Source organism: Desmodus rotundus, chromosome 6 (genome assembly GCF_022682495.2).
Source record: "Desmodus rotundus isolate HL8 chromosome 6, HLdesRot8A.1, whole genome shotgun sequence".
In the NCBI taxonomy this organism is placed as follows: domain Eukaryota; kingdom Metazoa; phylum Chordata; class Mammalia; order Chiroptera; family Phyllostomidae; genus Desmodus; species Desmodus rotundus.
The window spans coordinates 23,842,748-23,864,946 of NC_071392.1; the positions used below are offsets into that span (position 1 = coordinate 23,842,748).

General features: G+C 38.8%; 1 protein-coding gene across 1 annotated transcript in view; it reads left to right on the forward strand.

The window, feature by feature from the left end:
- THSD7A (thrombospondin type 1 domain containing 7A) overlaps positions 1-22,199 on the forward strand; it is a 351,382-nt gene that overhangs the window by 188,881 nt on the left and 140,302 nt on the right. Inside the window, exons 5-6 of the mRNA XM_053926733.1 lie at positions 20,367-20,522; positions 21,928-22,140. Of these exons, the coding sequence (XP_053782708.1) occupies positions 20,367-20,522; positions 21,928-22,140 (369 nt within the window). The remainder of the gene's footprint in view (positions 1-20,366; positions 20,523-21,927; positions 22,141-22,199) is intronic.

Here is a 22,199-nt window from a genome sequence, read left to right on the forward strand (position 1 = left end):
ATCCTGAGAATGCCACACTGGTCCATCTGCCCTTTACATTACACAGGATTCCTGGGCATCTAAAACCACATTGTTTGGGCAGCTTTATGCCTTGGAGATCTTGTCTCTTTTTTACAAAATAATATTAATGAGTAGATGCGGAGAAAACAATATTTATAAAAAGAAGCAGTGTTTTACAGGTCCTCCGTTAGGTCTGGTTAGAAAGCCTAGGATCTATTAAGTTCCTGCTCCACTTTAATTTCCAGAAGTACTTTGAAAGAGTCATGTTTTTCACTAAGAAACCTGACAATCCATTTCTCACTGTCTTCCAAAAATCCATAGCAAGTGGGCAAAAGCAAAGATACTAACATGTTGTGACAGTGTTTTCTCATTAATATGTGACTAAACAGATAATTAGAGAATAATTTTCCCAAACATAATGAGACAATAAGTGTCGGAGGACAGACTCAAAGTCAGATTTTTTTATTCCAAAGTCTATAAACTGTGTCCCATCAACCCCTCCTTTCCCCCCAGCTCTTTGACTTTGCTTCAGAGTAAATAACTGAGTAGTTATTTTTCTACAACTTTATCAAAATCTTTGGATGTAAGTGCATTATGTTGAATTATCTGGTGATATCTTTGTGGCAAAAATAAATGAAAATGCCATAGAGACCTGCCTCTTATAAAAGAAAATTGAAGGGAACTAAATGTAATTTAAGCCCTTTTTAGAATTCAACTCAAGTTCATTCCTTGAGATGGTTCTTAAGGTTAATATGGAGGCCTGCCCATGGTTATTTGAACCAGTATTACGTTGAATCACATGAAATTGCTGTTTTTGTAGGTCAAGTGGCAATTTCATATGGTCCAACTGAAGAGGGATAGTTGCTGGATTGTATCAAGTCACCTGGTGTGGACTCCTCTCTGTCCGCGGCTTTTCACTGTCAGAATCAAGTCTGCAGCTACTGGCTATGAATTGTAATCGCTGCTCCATGTGAACAGTGTGCACTTTGGTGTATGTGGTGTGCTTAAGAGAGGGTAATGATTGTCTTCTATAAAAATATGTAGATTTCCTCATAGTAGATACTTTTTATGGGATGATAACTCATATTGATGGCTTGAGAGTGACTTGAATTCATCAAGCAGTTTTTCCTCTATGTGCATTTAGAAAAGAAATCTTCTGCACTCAATGATGTGATTGCTAATACTTATCTATGCCCCTCTATTTAATGGAAGTACATACAATAAAGGGAAATACAGTGATTTTTAAGGATAACTGGATGAGGAATATGGCGCAAAGAAAAATGTTAGCAGAAAGAAGACATGAATCCAATAATGAATGTAATAAAGGTAATGTACAAAATGTGTGTCCTAAGAGTCTGAATTTCCTGAAGTAGGGCCACAGATTTTGTCTCTAAAGTTGTAACAGCCAATGCCAAGAGGAACACTCCATTAATTATGAAATTCCCACTGTTTGTTAGACAAGAGAAACCAGTTGTAAAGAAGCACAACAATTTCTGGATTTAGGGTCAGAAAGAAAATTCACCACTAGTCTTTCATAGAGATGACACTGTAACTATGTTGAATTACAACCTCATTATAACATCTTTACAATAAATTCCACAACAAAGTGTATAAGGAAGATTTTGCTTTAAGCGGTTTTCCTCAATGCAGGCCACTAGCATAAATATGAAAAGGTAACTCAGTAAGAGCAAATTAGTGGGGGTTAATGTCATGTGGCACAGATTTATAGATCTCTGCTAAGCGAGATAACCCAAGGAGAGTTCAGAATATCTAAATGGATGTACAGCTATGCCCTCAGGCAGCCCTCTTCAGAGCTTTGATAGATATTGAGAGGCAGAGAGTCCCCTTCCATCCCCTGACACAAGGACCTGGAATACTGCTATTTTGGTTTCTTATTTGGGTGCAGTTAAAGGCAGAGACACATTTTCCAGCCATCATCCAGGTAAAGATAAGATGATCATCCTTAAAAGAAAATCGAAAGGTTTGACAAAGACATAAACTTGAATATAATATTATCCCACTTCGAACAGGGAGCTGAGTCCAGGCCTAACTGGGTGCAGGGCAAAGGCAGTGTTTAGGCACAGAGAAAGGAAAATCGAAGGCCCATACATCTGTTCCACAGCTCATAGCCATAGCAAAAGTCTGAAGCGGATGTAGGGGAGAACCAGCTTCAACAACATGTCATCTATTAGAGGAAGCAATTTAACTTTCTGACCTTCGAAATAAAATGACTTCCGAGTATAAATCTATGGAACTAAAGGAGTCAGTCTGAATAACAATGATAATGATGAGGAGGATTAGGGAGATGATAGACAGACACTATATATTAAACTTTTGTTTACATTTATTTGCTTATTAGACCCTCACTATAAGCCTATGAAGTAAGTACTGTTATTATATAATATTGAGGTACAGAGAAGTTAACTGATTTTATGAAGGCCTATAGCTAGCAAAAATCATAACCGGAATTGTGAATCAGAAAGTCAAGGAACATGTATAAAGGACCCATGAACAAAGACAGTGGTGGGTAGGATTGAATGCAGGAGGTGGGGGTGGGTAGGTCAGGGGAGGGTAATGAGGGAAAAATGAGAACAACTGTAATTGAACAGCAATAAAAACAATTTTTAAAAAGAAAGTGTAGCTCCTCAACCTGTTCTTATAACCATGGAGTTAGGGTTATTAATTGTAAGCCAGTTTGATGTTGGGGAAAAGTTACCTCCTTTCAAATTGATACTGGTGTTAGAATATATGCCTTTCTTGTAAATAATAATTATATCTCAGAGCTAGTGGTCTATTAATGTTATAACAATAATATTTAATAACAATATTTAATAACAATAAAACCATATATGTATGATAACACTCACACTTCTATTTTCTATGGCAGGAAGTCTTTATTCATTTATTTATTCAACCAATATTTACTGTGAGCCTTCTATGTGTAGGCAGTGTTCTTTTTTTTAATTTTAATTTTGTATTGTTATTCAATTACAGTTGTGTGCCTTTTCTCCCCATCCCTCCACCCCACCCCAGCTGAACCCCCCTCCCTCCCCCACCTCCACCCTCCCCCTTGATTTTGTCCATGTGTCCTTTATAGTAGTTCCCGTAATCCCCTCTCCTCACTGTCCCTTCCCCACTCCCCCCTGACCATTGTTAGATTGTTCTTAACTTCAATGTCTCTGGTTAGATTTTGTTTCCTTTTTTCTTCTATTTATTATGTTCCAGTTAAAGGTGAGATCATATGGTATTTGTCCCTCACCGTCTGGCTTATTTCACTTAACATAATGCTCTCCAGTTCCATTCATGCTGTTGCAAAGGGTATAAGCTCCTTCTTTCTCTCTGCTGCGTAGAATTCCATTGTGTAAATATACCATAATTTTTTGATCCACTCATTTGCTGATGGGCACTTAGGTTGCTTCCAGTACTTGGCTATTGTAAATTGTGCTGCTATGAACATTGGGGTGCACAGGTTCTTTTGGATGGGTGTTCCAGGGTTCTTAGGGTATAATCCCAGCAGTGGAATTGCTGGGTCAAAGAGCAGTTCCATTTTTAGTTTTCTGAGGAAATTCCATACTGTTTTCCATAGTGGCCTCACCAGTCTGCATTCCCAATACCAAAAATAGAAAAATGAACAACAAAGACAAGATTCCTGCTATCACAGTTTATACTTTGATGGAGAGAAAAAGGCTATAAGAAAAGAAATAAATAAACAAGAAAGTGTCAGGTGGCAATAAGTGCTATGTGGAGAATCAAAATAGGGTGATCTGAGAGAAAATGACTAGGTAATGATAGTATTTGTTTGGCTTCCCAGATTTGTACACCTAGCCTGAAGTTTTCCCCTGAGGAGCCAACTCGTACATTCATCTTTCTATACATTTGACATCTTCAATCAAACACATTAGGTATATTTGTCTCTCCTTCACATACTCTTGTAATGGCAGAATAAATAACAGTTTTAAAATAATATCAGAGTACATACATCTGAATAGTATAAGCTCTATGATCTGTTGAATAGATATATTAAAATAAATCCCTTAAAACTTAGGGGGGTAATAATCACTAACAGAATAGGCAACACATAAGTGTTTAGTAAATACTTATTGAATAAATAATGGATGGACTTAGTAATGACTCCCAAGTATTTATACATATGCTTCTAACTAATCATTACTCTGGCAAATTGGTTTCCTCTGGTTGCAGAGAGATGAAAGTTCTAAGGTAAACGTATTTATAACTGTATCACAAAACCTGGTAAGTCAATATATTAAATAATCAGAAAAGTAAACATATTGTTAGGCTTCTACTTCCAGCCATAATTGAGTAACTGGAAACTTCTCAATAAGAATAACTATAAAATGAGGAAGTATATACAAAGTGACTGTTTTTAAGCGTTAAGCAGCGAGCCGCAAAACCCTGTGATTACGATTGTGATCAATCACCTCCATCCTCTACTGGAGGCTGTTTACTAATACAGGGCTGGAAAAGTGGAGACAAACAGAGCATCAGATCTTTCTGAACGAAGGAGTCTGAAATCTAAGCTCCAGGCTGCTGGAGTGACTGGAAATCTCAGGCAGGGTACAGGGAGGGCATCTGCCCTGGGAGGAGTGGGAAGGAGTCCAGGAGTCCACATGTGGATACACCATGAGTCCGTGGCCCAGGGCAGGGCTGCGCAGGTACAGACTGAGACTCTGTAAGGTCTAGTAGAGATGCTGTGCGACAAGGCTATGCTGAATGAAAGGTGAGGGTGTAGGTCATGCAATGCTTGGAGATCAGTTAGAGTTCTAGCCCTTCCTGGGTGAAGAACGTTGCTAAGCACCTTGGACACCATGGCCTGGGAGTAAGAACACACTGTCACAGCCAGAAACACCCTAATCCAAATGAAACCAAACCTGAAAAGCTCTAAACAACCTGTCAGCAATTTAACTGTTTGACAGAAAAAGAAAACTTAGAAAGACGACATAATTCAGACTCTCTACAAGCACATCACTCACAATGTCTAGTATATGATAAAAAGTTACTTCACATGCAAAGTAGTAGAATAAAGAGGCCAATTATCATGAAAAAAAAAACATTCGGTAGATATATACCTTGAGAAAACCCAGATATTAGAATGAGTAGACAAAAACTTTAAGAAACTATTATACATATGTTGAAAACTTAAAGGAAAAGATTGTCTTGGGTTGTGAACAGATGGGAGTATGAGAAGAAAAACAGACATTATAAGAATATGGAAATTCAAGAATCTAAAAAACCTGGAGTAAAAAATTCACCCCGTGGACTTTTAGAGATTGCAAAAGACAGATCAGTAGAAATGATCAGACCTGAAGAACAGAGAGTGAAAAGATTAAGGGGAAAAATAAAGAGAGTCTAAGTGACTGTTGAAATAATATCCAGGTGTCTATGTGGTAATGATATCACAGAGAGAGAAGAGAGAGATCTGACAGAAAATATGTTTGAAGAAACAGTGGTCAAAATTTCCCAAATTTGTTGAAAAAGAAGCCATCAAATTTCAGATCTCAGAAGCTCAGCAAACCCCAAGCAGATAAATACAGGACAAATACAGCAAAATATATTCAAATAGTTAAACACTAAAGATGAAAAGCAAATTCTTAAAGCTGCCAGAGGGGCAGGAAGCGGGGAAACATGAATAAAGATAACAAACGAAGGTCAACATCTCATTAGAGACAATCAAGGCCATAAAACAATGAAACGATGTCTGTGCTGAAAACAATTTCCAGATTTCCATAGCCAGCAAAAATGTTCCTCAACCCTGAGGGTGACAAAACCGACATCTTCAGAGAAATTAGAGCTGAGAGAGTTCATTTAAACGGTTAAGAGTGAGATTGTGGATATGGAATGCCTGAGTCATGTGATCCTGGGCAGGTTATTTAACTTCCCTGTGACGCATTTCCTTCCCCAGAAAACAGAGGTAATAACACTTGTAAAAGTTTTAAATGAGAGAATCCATGTACTGAACTAAGTACATGTACTGAATCCATGTACTTAGAACGGTGTCAGGCATACACTAAGGTCTTAATAATTCTGATCTAACATACAAAGCAGAGCCCATGTTTTAAAATAAATTCTCCTTTAACAAGTATGTAATTTGGCAATAGTGCTATAGGGAAAAAAATGCTCCCGCAATTATAGCTTAGACCTTGGAAGTTGAGGAAATCCTCCGGGCCCCAGTTATTTAATATATTTTTGCCCACAGTAATATCCAAATTTCCTTTTGGGAGGGTCTGCGCAGCCTCCTCCATTTCCCCAGTTCCAGCAAGTTTATCCAGTAGAACCAAAACTTTTATTCTTGAGGAAGACTAGCTTCCCTTCTCATATTTGTAGCTTTTCAGATCTATTGGGCGCCAGCTGGCCTAATGCCAGGCTTCATGAATGAACATGGCCTCCCAACTGAAATGCAGCTGAGCCCATTGGGATACTTCCCCCAGACCTGAGAGCTGAGAAAAGCCAAAGCCAAGAACGGTCTTTGATGACTCCATCAAGAAAGGAGACAAATCATCTTGACATAAGAGCACAAGTACTAAGCAAAATCCGTATGAGACCAGATCACTAGTTTTGGGTTCACTCCTAAATACCCTCTCAACAGTTATTCACAGGTTATATGCCACCTGGTCCCTCATCCAGGCAAAGCCAGAGGCTTAAAGCCCACCCCTTCCCTGATCCTTGACTGTAGTCCCTCCTCGGTTGGGTTGTAACACTAACATTTTTCCCTTCACAGAGTTACAGCCAGTAATTCTTTGTGTCATACTTCAGGGATTTAAAACCATGCAGCTCTACGTTAAACTTTGGATGATGTGTAATATGAAAATACAACTTCATTCCAGTTTTTAAGCAATACTTAACACTCAGAGAAGCTTTAGAGCTAAACAGAAGGTCAGCAAAGTGCAAGGAGGAGACCCCATTTCATATACACTGCTGTCCAGAGGGGGGGAAATCTGACAATATATGAGAACAGGGAACTTAAAATGAATAACAGTATGAGTGGTGAGAAGTAGAGTTTTTAAATTGCAAAGAAAAAATGGTTAGAAAAAAAGTAATAGGGTAATAAGTGTTATACTTAAAATGCCATTAAAATAAAAAATGAATATGAAAAAGGTAATAAAATAGGTAAGATTTTGAGTGATTACAATAGGCTAGAAGTTGACAAAGAGATAAATGTAAGATACATAAAGCTGAGATTAAAAAGTTGAAATCTGTGAGATAAAATGTATGACAGTGGAGCCCAAAACAGGGGAATTTATTTAGAAGAACTTGTGTATTATTCTTACACGTTAAAACTTCAGTCATCTTCAAAGTACTCTCCACGTGATGTAGTGCACCTATTGAGTTCCATTGCTCGAAACAGTGTTTGAACTCATCTATTTTGATGTCTTTTCATGCTTCTGCAGTTTTTTTATTTCAGCTCTTCCACATTGGCAAAATGTTTCCCTTTGAGGATATTTTTCATCCAGGGAAACAAAAAGAAATTAATTGCTCGCAGCAAGATTGGGTTCCAGAGAGGGTGGGGCCTGGGGTCCATGCTGTTTTTGGTCAAAAAACTGCTGAACATGCAGTGCTGTGTGGTCAGGTGTGCTAATAAATCACCCGTGGTGAAAGGGGCAAACACACTGAAAAAGTCTTCAAAAAAAATTCACTGAAGCAGAATGCAGCCTCTCACAACAACACCAGTTGGTACACTGATACAGATGGGTTCTGAGAACACTCACCTAATGGATGAAGCCTGTACTATAAGCGGCCCACCCTCCAGAAGATAGTTCCAGTTTTTGGAGCCCCCCCATCATAAAAGGGGCTCATCAACAAATAATAAAAATTCAACTTAAAATGGAACAAGACTTGAAAGGAAAATCTGAAACTGTTAAATTCATAGAAGAAAACATAGGGTGTAACCTCTTTGACACAGGTCTTGGCTATGATTTTTTGAATTTGACACTAAAAGCAAAGACAACAAAAGCAAAAATAAATAAACAGGGCTGCATCAAACTAAAAGGCTTCTGCTCAAAGGAAACAATTAACAACCTTAAAAAGCATCCTGTGAAGTGGGAGATAGTATCCGCAAAACACATATTCAGTAAGGAGTTAATTTCCAAAGTACACAGGGCAACCTGCCTTAGGGGTCTTGCCTAGTCATTCCTCTCTCCCTTTCTCCCACAATTTTATCCTTTTTCCCTAAGATAAAGTTTTGTCAACCCACAAAAGGTGAGTCAGGGGGCACTAATAGCAAGCCTCCTGAAGGACTTCTACTGAGGTTTGAGATCTACAATGCCGTATGTTTTACAAGCTCCAGTATTATTCTTCTAAGCAGTTTTACTAAAAAGAATATAGTTAAGAGTTTGGGGAAGGTCTTTAAACTCAGCTTCCATGCTGCTATAAGTGAAAACGTGGGCGTAGGCTTAGAAAAAATATCCAGGAAGAAATAAATCACCAGTAGAAAAAATAAAATGCCACTGAAGAAATAATTCTTACTTAATATTCTATAGCCAAAGCAATAGCAAGCAATTCTTTACCGGAGCGCATGCTACCCTGTAAAGGGCATGGCGTCTTCCATACGGTGAGCACTTGGTGCCACGGTGTTCGGGCATCCTGTGGTTACCTTCAGCTCCCATCCTGCATGGATGCATTTCTCAAAGTCTAGCCTGAGCATTACTTGCCTCAGAATCAGGTGAAGTGCTCGTTAAAATCATGGCTTAAAAATCCCTAGCTTATGCTGAGATTTCATTCTAGATGTAGTGAATTGATTTCTGAGCATGGAACCCAGGGTCTCTGCTTCCTTAAAACAACCCCTCTGCTCACTTCCAGCCCCTCCCCGTAATTGTCAAATGCACTGAAAATTGAAAAGTAACTGTTGGGAAGGTAAGCATGGATCCTGAAAATTGGGATTCTGCTCCAGAGAATCAGACACCGGTAACTGTCACATTCCAACAAGCTCTTTTTGGTGACATTTTTCAACTGGTGATACTGAGATGGTTGGCCATTCAGGTTGGTTTTTAAGGAACACATTCTAGAGTTTAAAAATCCCAGAAACATTAGTGCTGTTTTTTTCTAGGAGTCTTAACATATGCACATATTTACCGTGAATGAGGTGGACACCACCCTTGTGGTAAAGCCTACTGAAGAAGGAACCTAGGCGTGTAGGAAAGGCTATTGTTTACCTGTGGAACCGAGCAGTTTCATGCAGACCAGCTGCAGGCATGGGTGGGTTAATTAGAGGAGAAGGACAGCAGGGCAGGAGTGGAAGTACCAGGAGGAGGAATTGGGGGGATTTCTGTCCATTGGAATGCTGCCTAGCGCACAGGACCCTGATCTGAAAGGCAGTGGGAGAAAATAGACTTATCCCAGTCTAATGGTCAAGAGCAAGGAGAAACAATGCAGTGACATCCAATGGCTAGAGATCAGTTGCTTGGACTGAAATCTGTCACCAAACAGGTTCCATGCTGGGGTCTGGCTCTGCCCCACACAGTCGGGGTGTCCAGGCTCTTGTGCAGGAAAGAAGTCAAGAGTGATTCTGAGTGAGAAAGCAAGTTTTCTTCAGGTAGAGACAAAAAGGCTAGGACTTGGGGGGGGGTGTGCTCCTGGAGACAGGATCAGTGCGGGGGCCACAGCTGCCCCCTGGTTGCAGCCCTCCCAAACACTGCAGGGAAAGAAGCGGAGTACCCTTCTGAGTGGGACCATCTCAAGTGAGTTGCCTGTTGTGGTCAGTTCATGAGATTGTATGTGTTTCAGTGGCAGGGGTGGGGAAGGGAATGTAAATTGTTCCTGAACTTTGTGGTGCCAAATTCTGACTCTGCCTTATGGTCGGGACAGGGTCCTGTTCCAAATATGTTTTGTTCCAGAATTGTCGTGGCTTTGGTCCCTCTGGGGTGGGGGCCCTCTACTTGTGGTGTCAGCCTTCATTGTAATGATGGTATAATGAGCTTTAGGATTGTTCTTTGGTCAGTTTTTCCTCCATCTTAGACTGATGCGGTTTTAGCCAGTTCTTGTTGAAGTGGAGGAAATCACAACCCATTCTCCCACAACCAATCCAGAGCCTTCCTCTGCGGTTGTTGTTGTTGTTGTTCTCCTGCTCCTCCTTCTCCTCTCTCTCTAACATTTTTGCCAGCTTATGCTAATGATGGGACTAAAATTCTGCCTCTCTGAAGCTGCCCTTTTGGGATCTTGATTTTTAAGCTGTTTATTGAGTAACAAAAGACTCAGATAACAGCCTTTGACTCCCAGGCCACCTTTCCTGCCCAAGAAATTCAGACAGAGAAACCTGCTTCAGGGAGGAGATTTTAGGGTGTTTGCTTTAGTGTAATTTGAACTAAATATCACAAATAAGAGGGCTTTAGGCAGGTGTTAGCTAGATACCAATGCGCCCCATGGTTCCTGGGTTGTCCAGCAAGGATTTTCCTGCCCTGGTGTATTCCAGTCTTCCTCAGGTACCTGTAAATCTTCCATTCTCACTTCTGAAATCTAATGCCCCATTACTCATCTTTCTCCTTTGTCCAAAAATAATTTATACCCAATGTTCCCTCACTGTCTTTGGAATTTTCACTCTTATGTGAACTCCCCAAGCACATGTATTAAAACTTTGATTATCTCCTGTTAATCTGTCTCTATTAATTTGATAATTAGCTCAGCCAAAGGAACTTAGAAGATGGGAGGAAAAGTACTAATATTATTTTAGCCCCCATACCGTACTATGCCATGTAGTAGCATATAAAGTTCCTGTTAATTTTTCTGTTTCCTCACTCCTTCAATGGAAACTGCAGTAAAGCAGGCACCTCTACCTGTTTTGTTCTCTCCTAAATCCTAAGCACCTGGTGTATACCAGTGTATGTCTGATACGTGTTCAGTGCTCAATAAACATTTGTAGGGTGAATTAATTAAATATTGAAAATGTTTACTCAATCCCAACAAAGTGTGAGGGAAATTTAGGAATAATTATAAAGGATTAAATAGAGACCATTAACTAGAATAAGAATCGGATCCAAGTTAGGTAAAAATAGCTTGGTGAGCCAGAAAATCTGAGTGGGCCTGAAATCAAGAAACTCACTATAACAACATTTTTTGTAGGTGATAAGTAGTTTTGAGGTTACAGTGAAAGGCTACCCACAAATCATGCTTTTGGCCTTTGCCTCAGTGTTCCAGGTTATTTTATTTTTTTAACTCCAAGACATTGGAAGGAAAAACCATAAAACATCTCCAAGCCTTTTGCTAATTCAGCCTCTGTTTATGCAATGATAAGGAAGAGTAAGTTTCTCTGTCATTATATTGTGGAAGACATTGGCTATGTCGATACAGGTTCCGAACTGCTTATTTTAAATTATAATATCTATTAATGCCATTTTTCTAGCTAGGGACATTGTAAATGTGAATTTGAGTCAATAATGGTATGTTCCTACAAGGCTTCTGTGTGTGTTTTTCATAGACTATTCTACAACATGTCCTGCTTTTTTTTTTTTTTTAAGAGAAAAGAACCAAAAACCTCCACATTTGCAGTGTTGCAACAGATGGTACCTCCCTGTAGTCGGAGAGTGGTGGCCTCATCAAGCTGTCGATACAGTTTGTAAAATTGAAATCCTGACAATGATTGGCATTGCAACACAGATGTATATTTTGAAATCCCACATTTTTTAAAGGTTCTTGTCTTACATGAATCAGGGTCAGCAAGAGAAGTTACTTGACATGTTTGTTCCTATAAATACTTCAAAGCATGGCACAGTTCTATTTTATTCAAGTTCCGGGGACTGTTATTTGTGAGGCAATATGGCATTGTGAGCATAGGCATATGGACCTTTCTCTGTCATTCCCTAGAATGACCAATAGAATGTACAAGTAGGGAAGCCTACATCAGTTCTGAAAACAGGAAGACAGCCCACCCACCGGCTAGACCCTTAGAAGAGTTTCTATTTGCTAAGGCAATATTGATGTAAGAATGAAGGAAAGGGAGCACCGAGGCAAAGGAACAACCCATGGGCAGTTGACTAGAATTTCTGAAAGAAGTAGGAAGGGACCCTTGACAGGAGTTTCTCTGACACCCAAACTCAGCAGAGTAAAGGCTGAAGACAAAGCCCATCCTTGGGTGCCCTGCTGACTCTGCTAACAGGCGGTGTTCGGACCGCAGACCAGCTGCACAGACAGGAGATGACTTGCTTGGAAGTCTGTATCGGTTACGAGAGTGTTAGTAACCGATATTCATGTGCTGGGGCCTTCCCCACCATCAGTCTCCTCCACACCCACACCTAAGAAATTAAAACTAGAATATACAGAAATATAGCTGAGCGGAAAAGAGAGGGGACTACTCTCCTCCAGATTTACCCTAGACCTGAAGGAACATTTGGGAAGAGCCTCATGAGAATTAATTAAATGTATCCAGTATATAATTTCTACTTGACTATAAACCACAATAGGCCAAAACTACGCCACCTATAACTCCAAAAGAATAAACAGAAAAATCAAGAGGCCTGAGTAAAAATACCGCAATTTCACACCCAGGGACCACTTGAAGAGCTCACTTCTGAAATAGTCTAATGTCAGGAAAAAAACAAACATTAAAAACTGGTTTGTGACCTCAGTCAAGTGTTTTGATTTTTTGATCTCAACACAGTTCAGGAGGTTTCCTGGCAGCAAGCACCAGGAGGAAGGGCGCAGGCTCTGAGCAAGGGTGGGCTGGGGCTGACTGTCAGGCCTAGCCGTACGTGAAGTGCTTGGAAGCAGTGATGAGTCTGTTGGATAACAAACATTAATTATGAGTAGAAAATGAACTCAAGGACTGTGCTTGTATGCTTCCCAAATAAACTATATACTGTCTGAGTTAAAAGAAGAAAAGTTTAATCAAAAACAATAGCTCAATAATGAGTTTATCGTAGCCAGAAAGCACTGGCAGTGAGTTTGAAGCACATTAAATACTGAGGAGAATTCTCAATCATTGTTTTAAATATGGCTACAAAGTTGATTAAAGAATAAGTGTCGTATCTTCCAAACAATACCCTGTATTATTAGAAAGAACATGGTGGGGTTTATGTCCACATTAAATATAACAGCTTGAGAAAGACAATAGGAATTTCTGCGAGTAAAGTTGAGTGTAAGAACATCTTCAAAAACCTTCAAGTAGTTACTGATACATGTAAACTTTAATTAATTTTCAAAAGAAAGATTTTCTTTCTTTGCTTGACATCAGTTCTTGGGAATGAATGTATAATGACCCTAGCTGACATGTAAGTGGGTGTTGTGTAAACTGTCAGATAAAACCTTGGAATTAAAACAGCTTTGGTTCAATATACTTTAAATGCTGCTACACACTTGTAGCAATCAAGGGGAAGCAAACAAACAAAAAAATCACCATTGCCATTGCTCTTGTTACCATAGCACTGTTTAGCATCTAATATCTAACACAAGAGCAGGACTTTGAATAGAGTAGGCATTTAATGTTTATTTTAACTGACTGAACAATAGAATAACAAAGTAAAGCATTTTCAACTGATTTTATTTTAGGTCTTTGGAATCTCTTTGTTGTTAGGCCCTTTTTGCTTAATGATAACATTTGGCCATTACCTATACAGAAAATAAGATTTAAATCCAAGAGAATTTTCTTGTAATTGTGAGTTACAATCAAATAAGCTTGTTTCATGAAAAATATATATATACTATTTCAAAAAAAGGTAGACTTTCAGGTAAGACAATGGAAAATAAACACAACGTCAGGAGGTTTTGAGTGCCTAAAATGCTTTGCTGTTTTGCTAAATGGATGAATTAATTATTAAACTTACTGCGTTTTTCTCAACCTTTGAACCCTGAGATATCTTTCGCATAAGTAAAGAAAAGGCATATCATTTTACAAAAAGGTCTGAAGTGGGCTGAGTGTGTGATCCCGGTTTAAACAATTCTGAAAATCTAGATATATTTTTTCATGATGAAAAGAGTTAAAATACATAAGCAGTACATTTTTTAGGCACTAGAAAAAATTATTTAGTTAAAAAATTTGATATTACAAATAGATGAGAATGTAAACTGTTTCTTATTAAAATGCTGAGACTTTATTTTCCAGATAAATGTCACTTCCAGTCCCTGCACCAGCACCCCTTCCCCCACAACACACACAACCATAACCAAATACTGTTTAAAAATTTACTGTGTGTTTTAGTCAAGCCACCCAATGTATTCCAGATTAGGGACTTCAGGGAGTTTGGGTAAGGCAGGAGGGAAGAACGGGGCTTTTACAAACTGTCATATAGTATAGTAGAGTGGGTAACAGCATGGCCTTTGCCCCTAATTAGCTGTGTGATCTTGGGTAAGTTACTTGACCTCTCTGTACCTCAGTTTTCTTGTCTTTAAACTTTAAACAATTATATCTACTTCATGAGATTGTTTGAGGATAAAAGATTTGTTAAATCAATTCAGTATAAATATTTACTATCGTCATTATCAGTATAAATGCAGAACCTCCCACTCTGATAGTAACTTAATGGGAGGACGAGTTCTTGATATCTGGTAGAATGAAAATTTGATTTCCTTTTCCAACTGGAACACAAAGGTCAGAATAGTTTTCACTGATAGGCCAGCAAGGTTGGTGTTGGATTATCTTGATAGCCTCATTATATTATTATGTTAGTAGGACATACACTGTATTAATAACCCCCATTAATTACATTTCAATTTATTCCTACCTACATCAAATATATTTGCATGTATGTAGCTGTTCGTTTACACAGACATTACATGTTTTTGAAACCCCCTCACATATCCGTGCAAGATCACAACGAGTAGTAGTTCAAGGATTACCTGAAGGTTATAGAGCCAAATTGCCTGAATGGGAATCCCTAATATTTAATTTCCTAGTTGTGTTATTTGGGGGAAGTTACTTAACCTCTCCATGTGTACTTTTCCCGTTTGGGGATAATTATCCCTCCCCCACAGAGGGGGATAATGGAATACATACCCTAAGGGGTTTTGTAAGAATTAAATGAATTAATATGTTTTAAGTACTTAGAACACCATAACATTGCCCAAGCACAGTAAAAACCAGATTTGTTAGTAAATAAATCACATCCCACTCTATCCACAGTGGATTTCCTATTTGAAGTTTCATGTTAAACATCCCTTGCTGTTCTGTATATAATTGACCTGTTCTTCCCCTTCATCCAGGCACCAGCAGAAAAACAAACACCTGTAGTTGACCGAGTTGAGTCACCGGTCACTGCGGGGCGGGTTGGCGCACCCCTCCGGCACCTGTGGGCGTGTCAGTAGCAGCGTCAGGAAGGACTTACTGCAGGGCTTGGACTTCAGCTGTGGTGTTTTTTTAGGAGGATTCCAGTAAGTGCACTTTGCCCTAAGGAAGCAAGGATAATTCGATGACCAGGTATCTCAGTAAAACTCGTTTGGCAGGAGGACAGACAATACGGAGACTAAAGCTATATATAGCTGGCGAAGACGCAGAACTCATTCATGTTAGCTGGGGGAGGGGACTATTGGACAATTTTTGCGCTCCTCACAGTTTGCCTTGTTTCCGCTTGGACAAATTATGAAGTAGTCTTATTGTTTATCTCACTCCATCCTAGCACAGAATGACCTTGTCTGATTTCATGGTGTATGAACTTGTTTATGGCCAACAGGATAAAGCCACAGTGTAGGTCTGAGTTCCAGGCCAGCTACGAAAAACACCAGGGCCTTGCTGGCAGTGTGGGCCCGTCCCAGACAATCGGGGCTGCTCTCTTTCCTAGACCTGTGTATTTATTCCAAAAATCATGACATTGCCTGTTTTTTACAACTTTATACGAATGGTATACTTCAGTATATACTCTTCTCTGGCTTTCTTCACTCTTTGATATATTTGTGGGTTTCACCATATTGATGATTGTGCTCAAGTTCGTTTATTTCCACTCCTGTATGGTGTTACATAGTATTGAATTCCATACTTTAATACCATTCCCTTTTCATTGGACACGAGTTATTTCTAGACGTTTACAATTATAAACAACATTTCAATGACAATGTGTGATAATTTTTCCGAGTATCGACCTAGGAGTTTCCACATCTTCAACCATACTAGATGATTCTATTTTTTTTTCAAAATGTTTAAAATAACTTAGATTTCCACCAGTGGTATTTAACTGTTCTGGCTGCCTCACATTTTCTCCAATACTTGGTATTGTCGAGCTTTTAAATTGTTGACAAACTAATGGATTTAAAATGTCTCTGGCTTTTACTGGTTGAGATCAGTCTTTTGAATTCATTTCTTCCATCTTATTTTATTTTCTTCGTTCCACTCTTTCTGTTTCTTTGTCTCTCCTTTCTCTTCTTCCTTTGAATTTATTGCAACAGCTTTGCTGTTACTGCATTGTTTCCTTTGGTTCAGAAATGGTGCATCCTTATCCTGTTTGCTTAAAGAGGTTACTTTCGAATGTGAAGGTCCAGGCCCAAATGAATACTAAATGAGAAATAAAATACAAGACTACATAATATGTAGGTTGGTGAAGGATAACCAGTGGTCAAATGGTCTTTCATAGAGAATTTCTCATTTTCTGTCTGAAAAAAAATGCCTTCCTTTGCCCCTGATAATTAAAGAATTCTGGACATGCAGTTCTCCCACCGGGCCGTGAAAGCAGAAAGATCAGTGATGGCCCCAGGGAGAGGCAGCCATCGGACTCTCCTGCCGTACCAAGTCCGTGCCGTGAATTCGGGGAAGCCTTTGAGGATGTTCCTTTCTTATGATTCCAGTTATATAATTAAAAGGTTTCATTTAAAAAATAACATTTAGAATTCTTCTTTTAGGAAGATAGTGGATGTATACTATTTCCTAATTCTTCTGCTTGAAAAAGAAAAACTCCTGGACATTATGTAGTAAAAGAAGCCACAAGATGACTGAACTTTAGAGAGAAGGAGACAGACAAGCTAAACTTTACCGATGTCGATGTTCTGGTTATGATATTGCGCTATAGATTTTTAAGATCCTACCATTGGGAGAAACTGCATAAAGGGTGTATACAATCTCTGTGAATTACAACTTCATGTGAATCTATAATTATGTCAAAACAAAATTCAGTTTTTTAAATAATATATAAGCTGTTCCTAGGATTTTACATAGATTCAGTCTCAGAATACTTCATCGGACACATGGCTGTAAAGAAAAGTCTTAAGTTAGCTTCCTATGATGATTTTTTCCATTTGTGATGCTTCAAACGTAAAAATACAAAAATATTTTACTTGAGACTTGCAACGATGCACCAGTCTCATTTTTCATTTGTTTTATTAATTCCAGAAAACTTCAAACATTCTCTTGTAACCTTATGAAGCACACAAAGTAAATTAATTGAATACCATGTAAGTCATATGAGAAAAATAAAATTTCTGCTTTATTTTTAAGAGATCAACAATAAGACTTTTTCAAAATCCAACATGTATTTCCTTGGAGCTTGTGCTGTGTGAACAATTTCTTGGGTAGTACAAATCTACTGAGTGGACCATTCTAGAACATTCAGATCTCAGTTTTTGAGAGTATGTGATCAGGGATAAACACTACGTTATATAATACAGAATTATGGGAATTATATCCCACAAATTAAAGTGGAACACAGTAAGTTCTCCAGGGTCTTTTACCTCATTTGTTCAATAACACTTATGCCAAATAACCCTTAGGCAATTGCAAAAATGTAATGGACTTATAGTTTTTGAGGAGCTCAGCTAGTATCTGTGATTTACATGAATCAATATAAACTCTATTTTCAAGAAAAACATAATGAAAATCATCAAAGGAATAGAATCATACACAAAGAAATATGTACTCTCTCCCTGTGTTTCTTTGCTTAATGAAATAATTTTATATATACTCTATAAAGACATCTATAAAATTGAGGTTATTTTCAAGAACTCTATTATCTCAGAGTTGACTTGGTTAGTATAGCAGCTGAGAAGATCTTAAGAGTATTTTGCTTTAAGCAATACTTCCTCAAGCCTTTATTCAATGCATTTCTCTCTTAATAGCTCAAGAACATTTCTGTGACTGATTATTCTATTTTGTTCATTTAAAACATGCTGAAAGCTAACATTATACTTACAGTGAAAATGTCCAGGAATTGGAAACACAATGATTTAACTTCTTTCCTTGATAAAACCTTCTTTCCCTCCTAAAGTTTTCAACCTGATACATAAAGTAAATTTTTTCAGGCTCTAACAGTCCTTACAATTGTGTGCACTTTATAGTAATAATGCTTTTCAAAACAATAAAAGTTTAAAATTACTTTTAGTCAATTGGGAAAGTGGAGACTTTTCAGGTGATTATACACACAATTCTAATTTAAGTGATAGTCTAAAAGATTTCACAAGTGAAGGAATTACTTATGTTAATTTGCAGTTATAGCGTTTCTCTACACACTGTAGACTTATTGGTCAAAGTTCCCTAGAGAAAGTGAACCGACAGGTGGTATAGACATATTAGAAGAGATTAGGAATTGGCTCCCATGATTATGGGAGTGGGGCCACTGTTGTGGTTCCTGGTTTCCTAGAACCAGGAACTCTGCTGTCCAAGGGCAGGGCAGGAGAAGATGGATACCCCAGTTCAAGAAGAGACAGAGAGAATTCACACTTCCTCTACCTTTTTATTCTCTTTGATCTGTCAATGGATAGAACAATGCTGGTGCACATTGGTGAGGGTGATCTTTCATACTTAGTCTGCAGATTCAAATGCACCCATCTAGACACACCCAGAAACAGTGTTTTACCAGTTATTGGGGCATCCCTTAGCCCAGGCAAGTTAAGACATAAAATTGACCATCACAAGACTATTTTTTGTGAAATGTGTATTAGTGATGTCAAACTATGTTTTATATTCAGAGAAGTGAGGCATTTATTTCTGTATTTTCTGTCATCAGCGTGCCAAGTACTTTCACTGTTGGGAGACAATAAAATTAATCATTTTTGGCTTTGGCTGATGCTATGATGATGCACATTGGCAACAATTCTGACAAACTTAAGAATGCTCATGGTTCCCTATACTAAGCAAATTAGGGCTGCCAAGTCATCGGTTTTCACTGAAGTGTGTGTGTGTGTGGAGGGGGATGAAGAGGAGGAGAGGGATAAGGTAAGTACACCTAGGAAGAAAAAGAAAAAACTAATACCTATAGAATATTTTTCAGAACTGGAAAACAGTGGCAGAAAGAGGACTTAATGTGGTAGCTCTTAGGTAGCACTGATTGGGACGTGTGTCTGTGTGTGCAGGAAGTTGAGGGATTCACAAGTACCTAAGTTTGCTGTAGAGTTGGAACTACAAGCAGATATGTTTGGTACTTTTATTTGAAAGTTAGGAAAATATAGCTTAAGCTATTTGAATTTCTCTGTGAGCTTCTAGATGCAATCCCATGCAGTCAGAATTGGATAGTTCTTTATATAAAGAGAATGAGAATTATCTGAGACTACTTTTATGTCAGTCCTTTGTGCTACAGGTGCAGGCATTCCAAATTATTGATGCAAACAGGACTGGCTTTTTATTGAAGGAAATGCATGTCCCAGACATTCACTTCTTAAAATTTTTACTACAAAAGTAATTGTAGGTATATAGTATACAATGTACAGCTAAACTGGGTCCTTTTCTACTGTATAAATAGCTTTAAATATCTTTCTCACTTAGTCATTTACATTAACTGTCAAATTCATGTGCTGCACGTAACAGCCAAACTGCAACATAAAAATAGAAGAGAAGCAAAGGCAAGCAATATTTACCCACAGCTTGGTCAACTTATGAACAGACATAGATAATTAAGTGTCTCCTTAACAGCTCTGAGATTGAATCGCACGTACAGATGATGTTTTCTGTAAAAGTTCTGGAAAGTATCTGGTGAGTCATGCAGCTGGAGGTAGAGAGAGATGCCCCTTTGGGTGGCATGAGCTCTTCCTCCAAAACATCCACCAGTTACTGCTCTGGGGCCCAAAGAAAAGGGAGACTGTGCCGCCAGAAGCCACAATATGTATTTTTCTATGTATATTAAAGCGGCGGTCTCCCTCCTATTGTGTTCCATCCTCTAAAGTAGATACCACTTTCTAAGGATCTAACTGCAGAATTTTAGACATAAAATTGACCTTAAGGATCATTTCGCCGCCTAGGGAAGTTAGACTCAGCATTATTAATGGTGGGACGAATTAGTCGTGAGGCTGGTGGTCAAACAGTCTGCGAGACCTCTGGTCCGTTCCCTTTGACCACACCACCCTGCTGCCCTCCCCACTCCTTCTCCTCTTATTTTCAGTGCCTAGCTGAGAAACGTAATGTCTTGGTGGCACTTTTTAAACATTTCTTTTCTCCATCCATGAAGAACAGTCCTATTGTTGATCATAACAGTTTGTTTAATTCTTAAGGAGTCTCTGTATTTTTCTCCAAACAGCCTCAAAACCAGTGGACTTGAAATTATGCACTGGCCCTGACCCCAACACCACACAGCTGTGCCACATTCCCTGTCCAATCGAGTGTGAAGTTTCACCTTGGTCAGCCTGGGGACCTTGCACGTATGAAAACTGTAATGACCAGCAAGGCAAAAAAGGTATGTAATACTAACATGACTTCATGGAACCTTAAAACTCCCATCAGTTGAGTCAAAGCATGAATTATTTTAAAATGTCACTCTGTGTTACTTATAATTATTTATTTGTGATAATTTCCAGAATGGCTAAAGAGTATTGATTGGAAAAGGTGAATAAACCTACTCTGGTGATGATCCCAGAGGATTAAAACTAAAGGAAGTAGGCAAGATACTTGTTAATTTAGACAACAGATGGAGAATGTATAAGGCAATTTTGTGCAGGAGTTATGATGAGCTGCGGTGTGCAGCCAATCTGGATTGGAAACCCTACTCAGTCCCACATTGTTCAGATATGTTAATTAACTAATCTCTTTATCCCCTTATCTGTAAGTAGGATGTAATAATATCCGCCACCCAAGTTTTCTCTAAAGATTCAATGAGATCTTAAACAAAGATCTTAATTCAGTGCCTGACCCATAGCTAGTGCCGAACAAACAGAACTCATCCCTTTAAAGGTAAAAACAAACACAAAATGCCATTGCTTTTATGATGCAAATGCCATATCTAAGGAGAGTAGATTAAGTGCAGTGGTTAAGCAGGCGGTAGGCCTTGTGGGGTAATTTTAACATGATCTAGAAATTAAAATCATTTTCCTATTTTGTTTTAAAGGGCAGTGGTCCTACTGATTCTAATAAGTCCACATAGCAACAAACAGACGTTAATTTTGTTGTACATTGTCTGGAAAGGCAATATTTAGGTGCTATTAAGGCACAGAGCAGGACTTTGAATACTTCCCATCAGAGCCAGATGGCTTATACCCCTAATTCAAATTTCCAGGGAGTCTAAAATCAACTAAGTCTCACAGAGACACTTTCCCTGGGACTATCCAGCTTATCAGAGGTTTCTTTTCCGATTTAATAGTGTGGTACAGTGTTGAAGAATTCTGAGTAACAGCACTTTTGTCTGGTCATGAATATTTTTGAATAGCTTGAGATTTCATTGTTTCTTTGAATATCTTATACTACAGACTTTCCAAGTCAAGCAAAATCAGTCTCGATCTACCTATCTCTCCCTTTCTCTCCCTCTCTCTCTCTCTCTCCCTCCCTCCCCCGCCTCTCCCTCCCTCCCCCCCCCCCCTCTCTCTCCCCACTCCAGCCCTGGGGTAGATGGGAGATACTAGGCATGTCTTTCCTTATTTTTATTATGTTAAGCTAACACCTAAACTTCCTCATTGGTCATTCTGTTTATTCATTCATTTATGTATTTAGTAATTATTAATGAGCTCACATTAAGCTAGAGTTTGGGGATGTACCAGTGATTACAGCAGATGAGACTCTACCTGCTTTCTTTCAGGATTTCATTCAGCCTTTTGCAATATCCAACCCAGGAGGGTAACAATAAATGCGTTTCTTCCCCAATAACTCAGGTTTCAAACTGAGGAAGCGGCGCATTACGAATGAGCCCACCGGAGGCTCTGGGGGCATCGGGAACTGCCCTCACTTACTGGAAGCCATTCCCTGTGAGGAGCCATCCTGCTATGAGTGGAAAGCAGTGAGGCTTGGAGACTGTGAACCAGATAATGGAAAAGAGTGTGGTCCAGGCACTCAAGTTCAAGAGGTTGTCTGCATCAACAGTGATGGTGAGACAGATATACCTATCCTGCTTCTATAAATGTCCGTCTAACCCTGTGCTTTACCT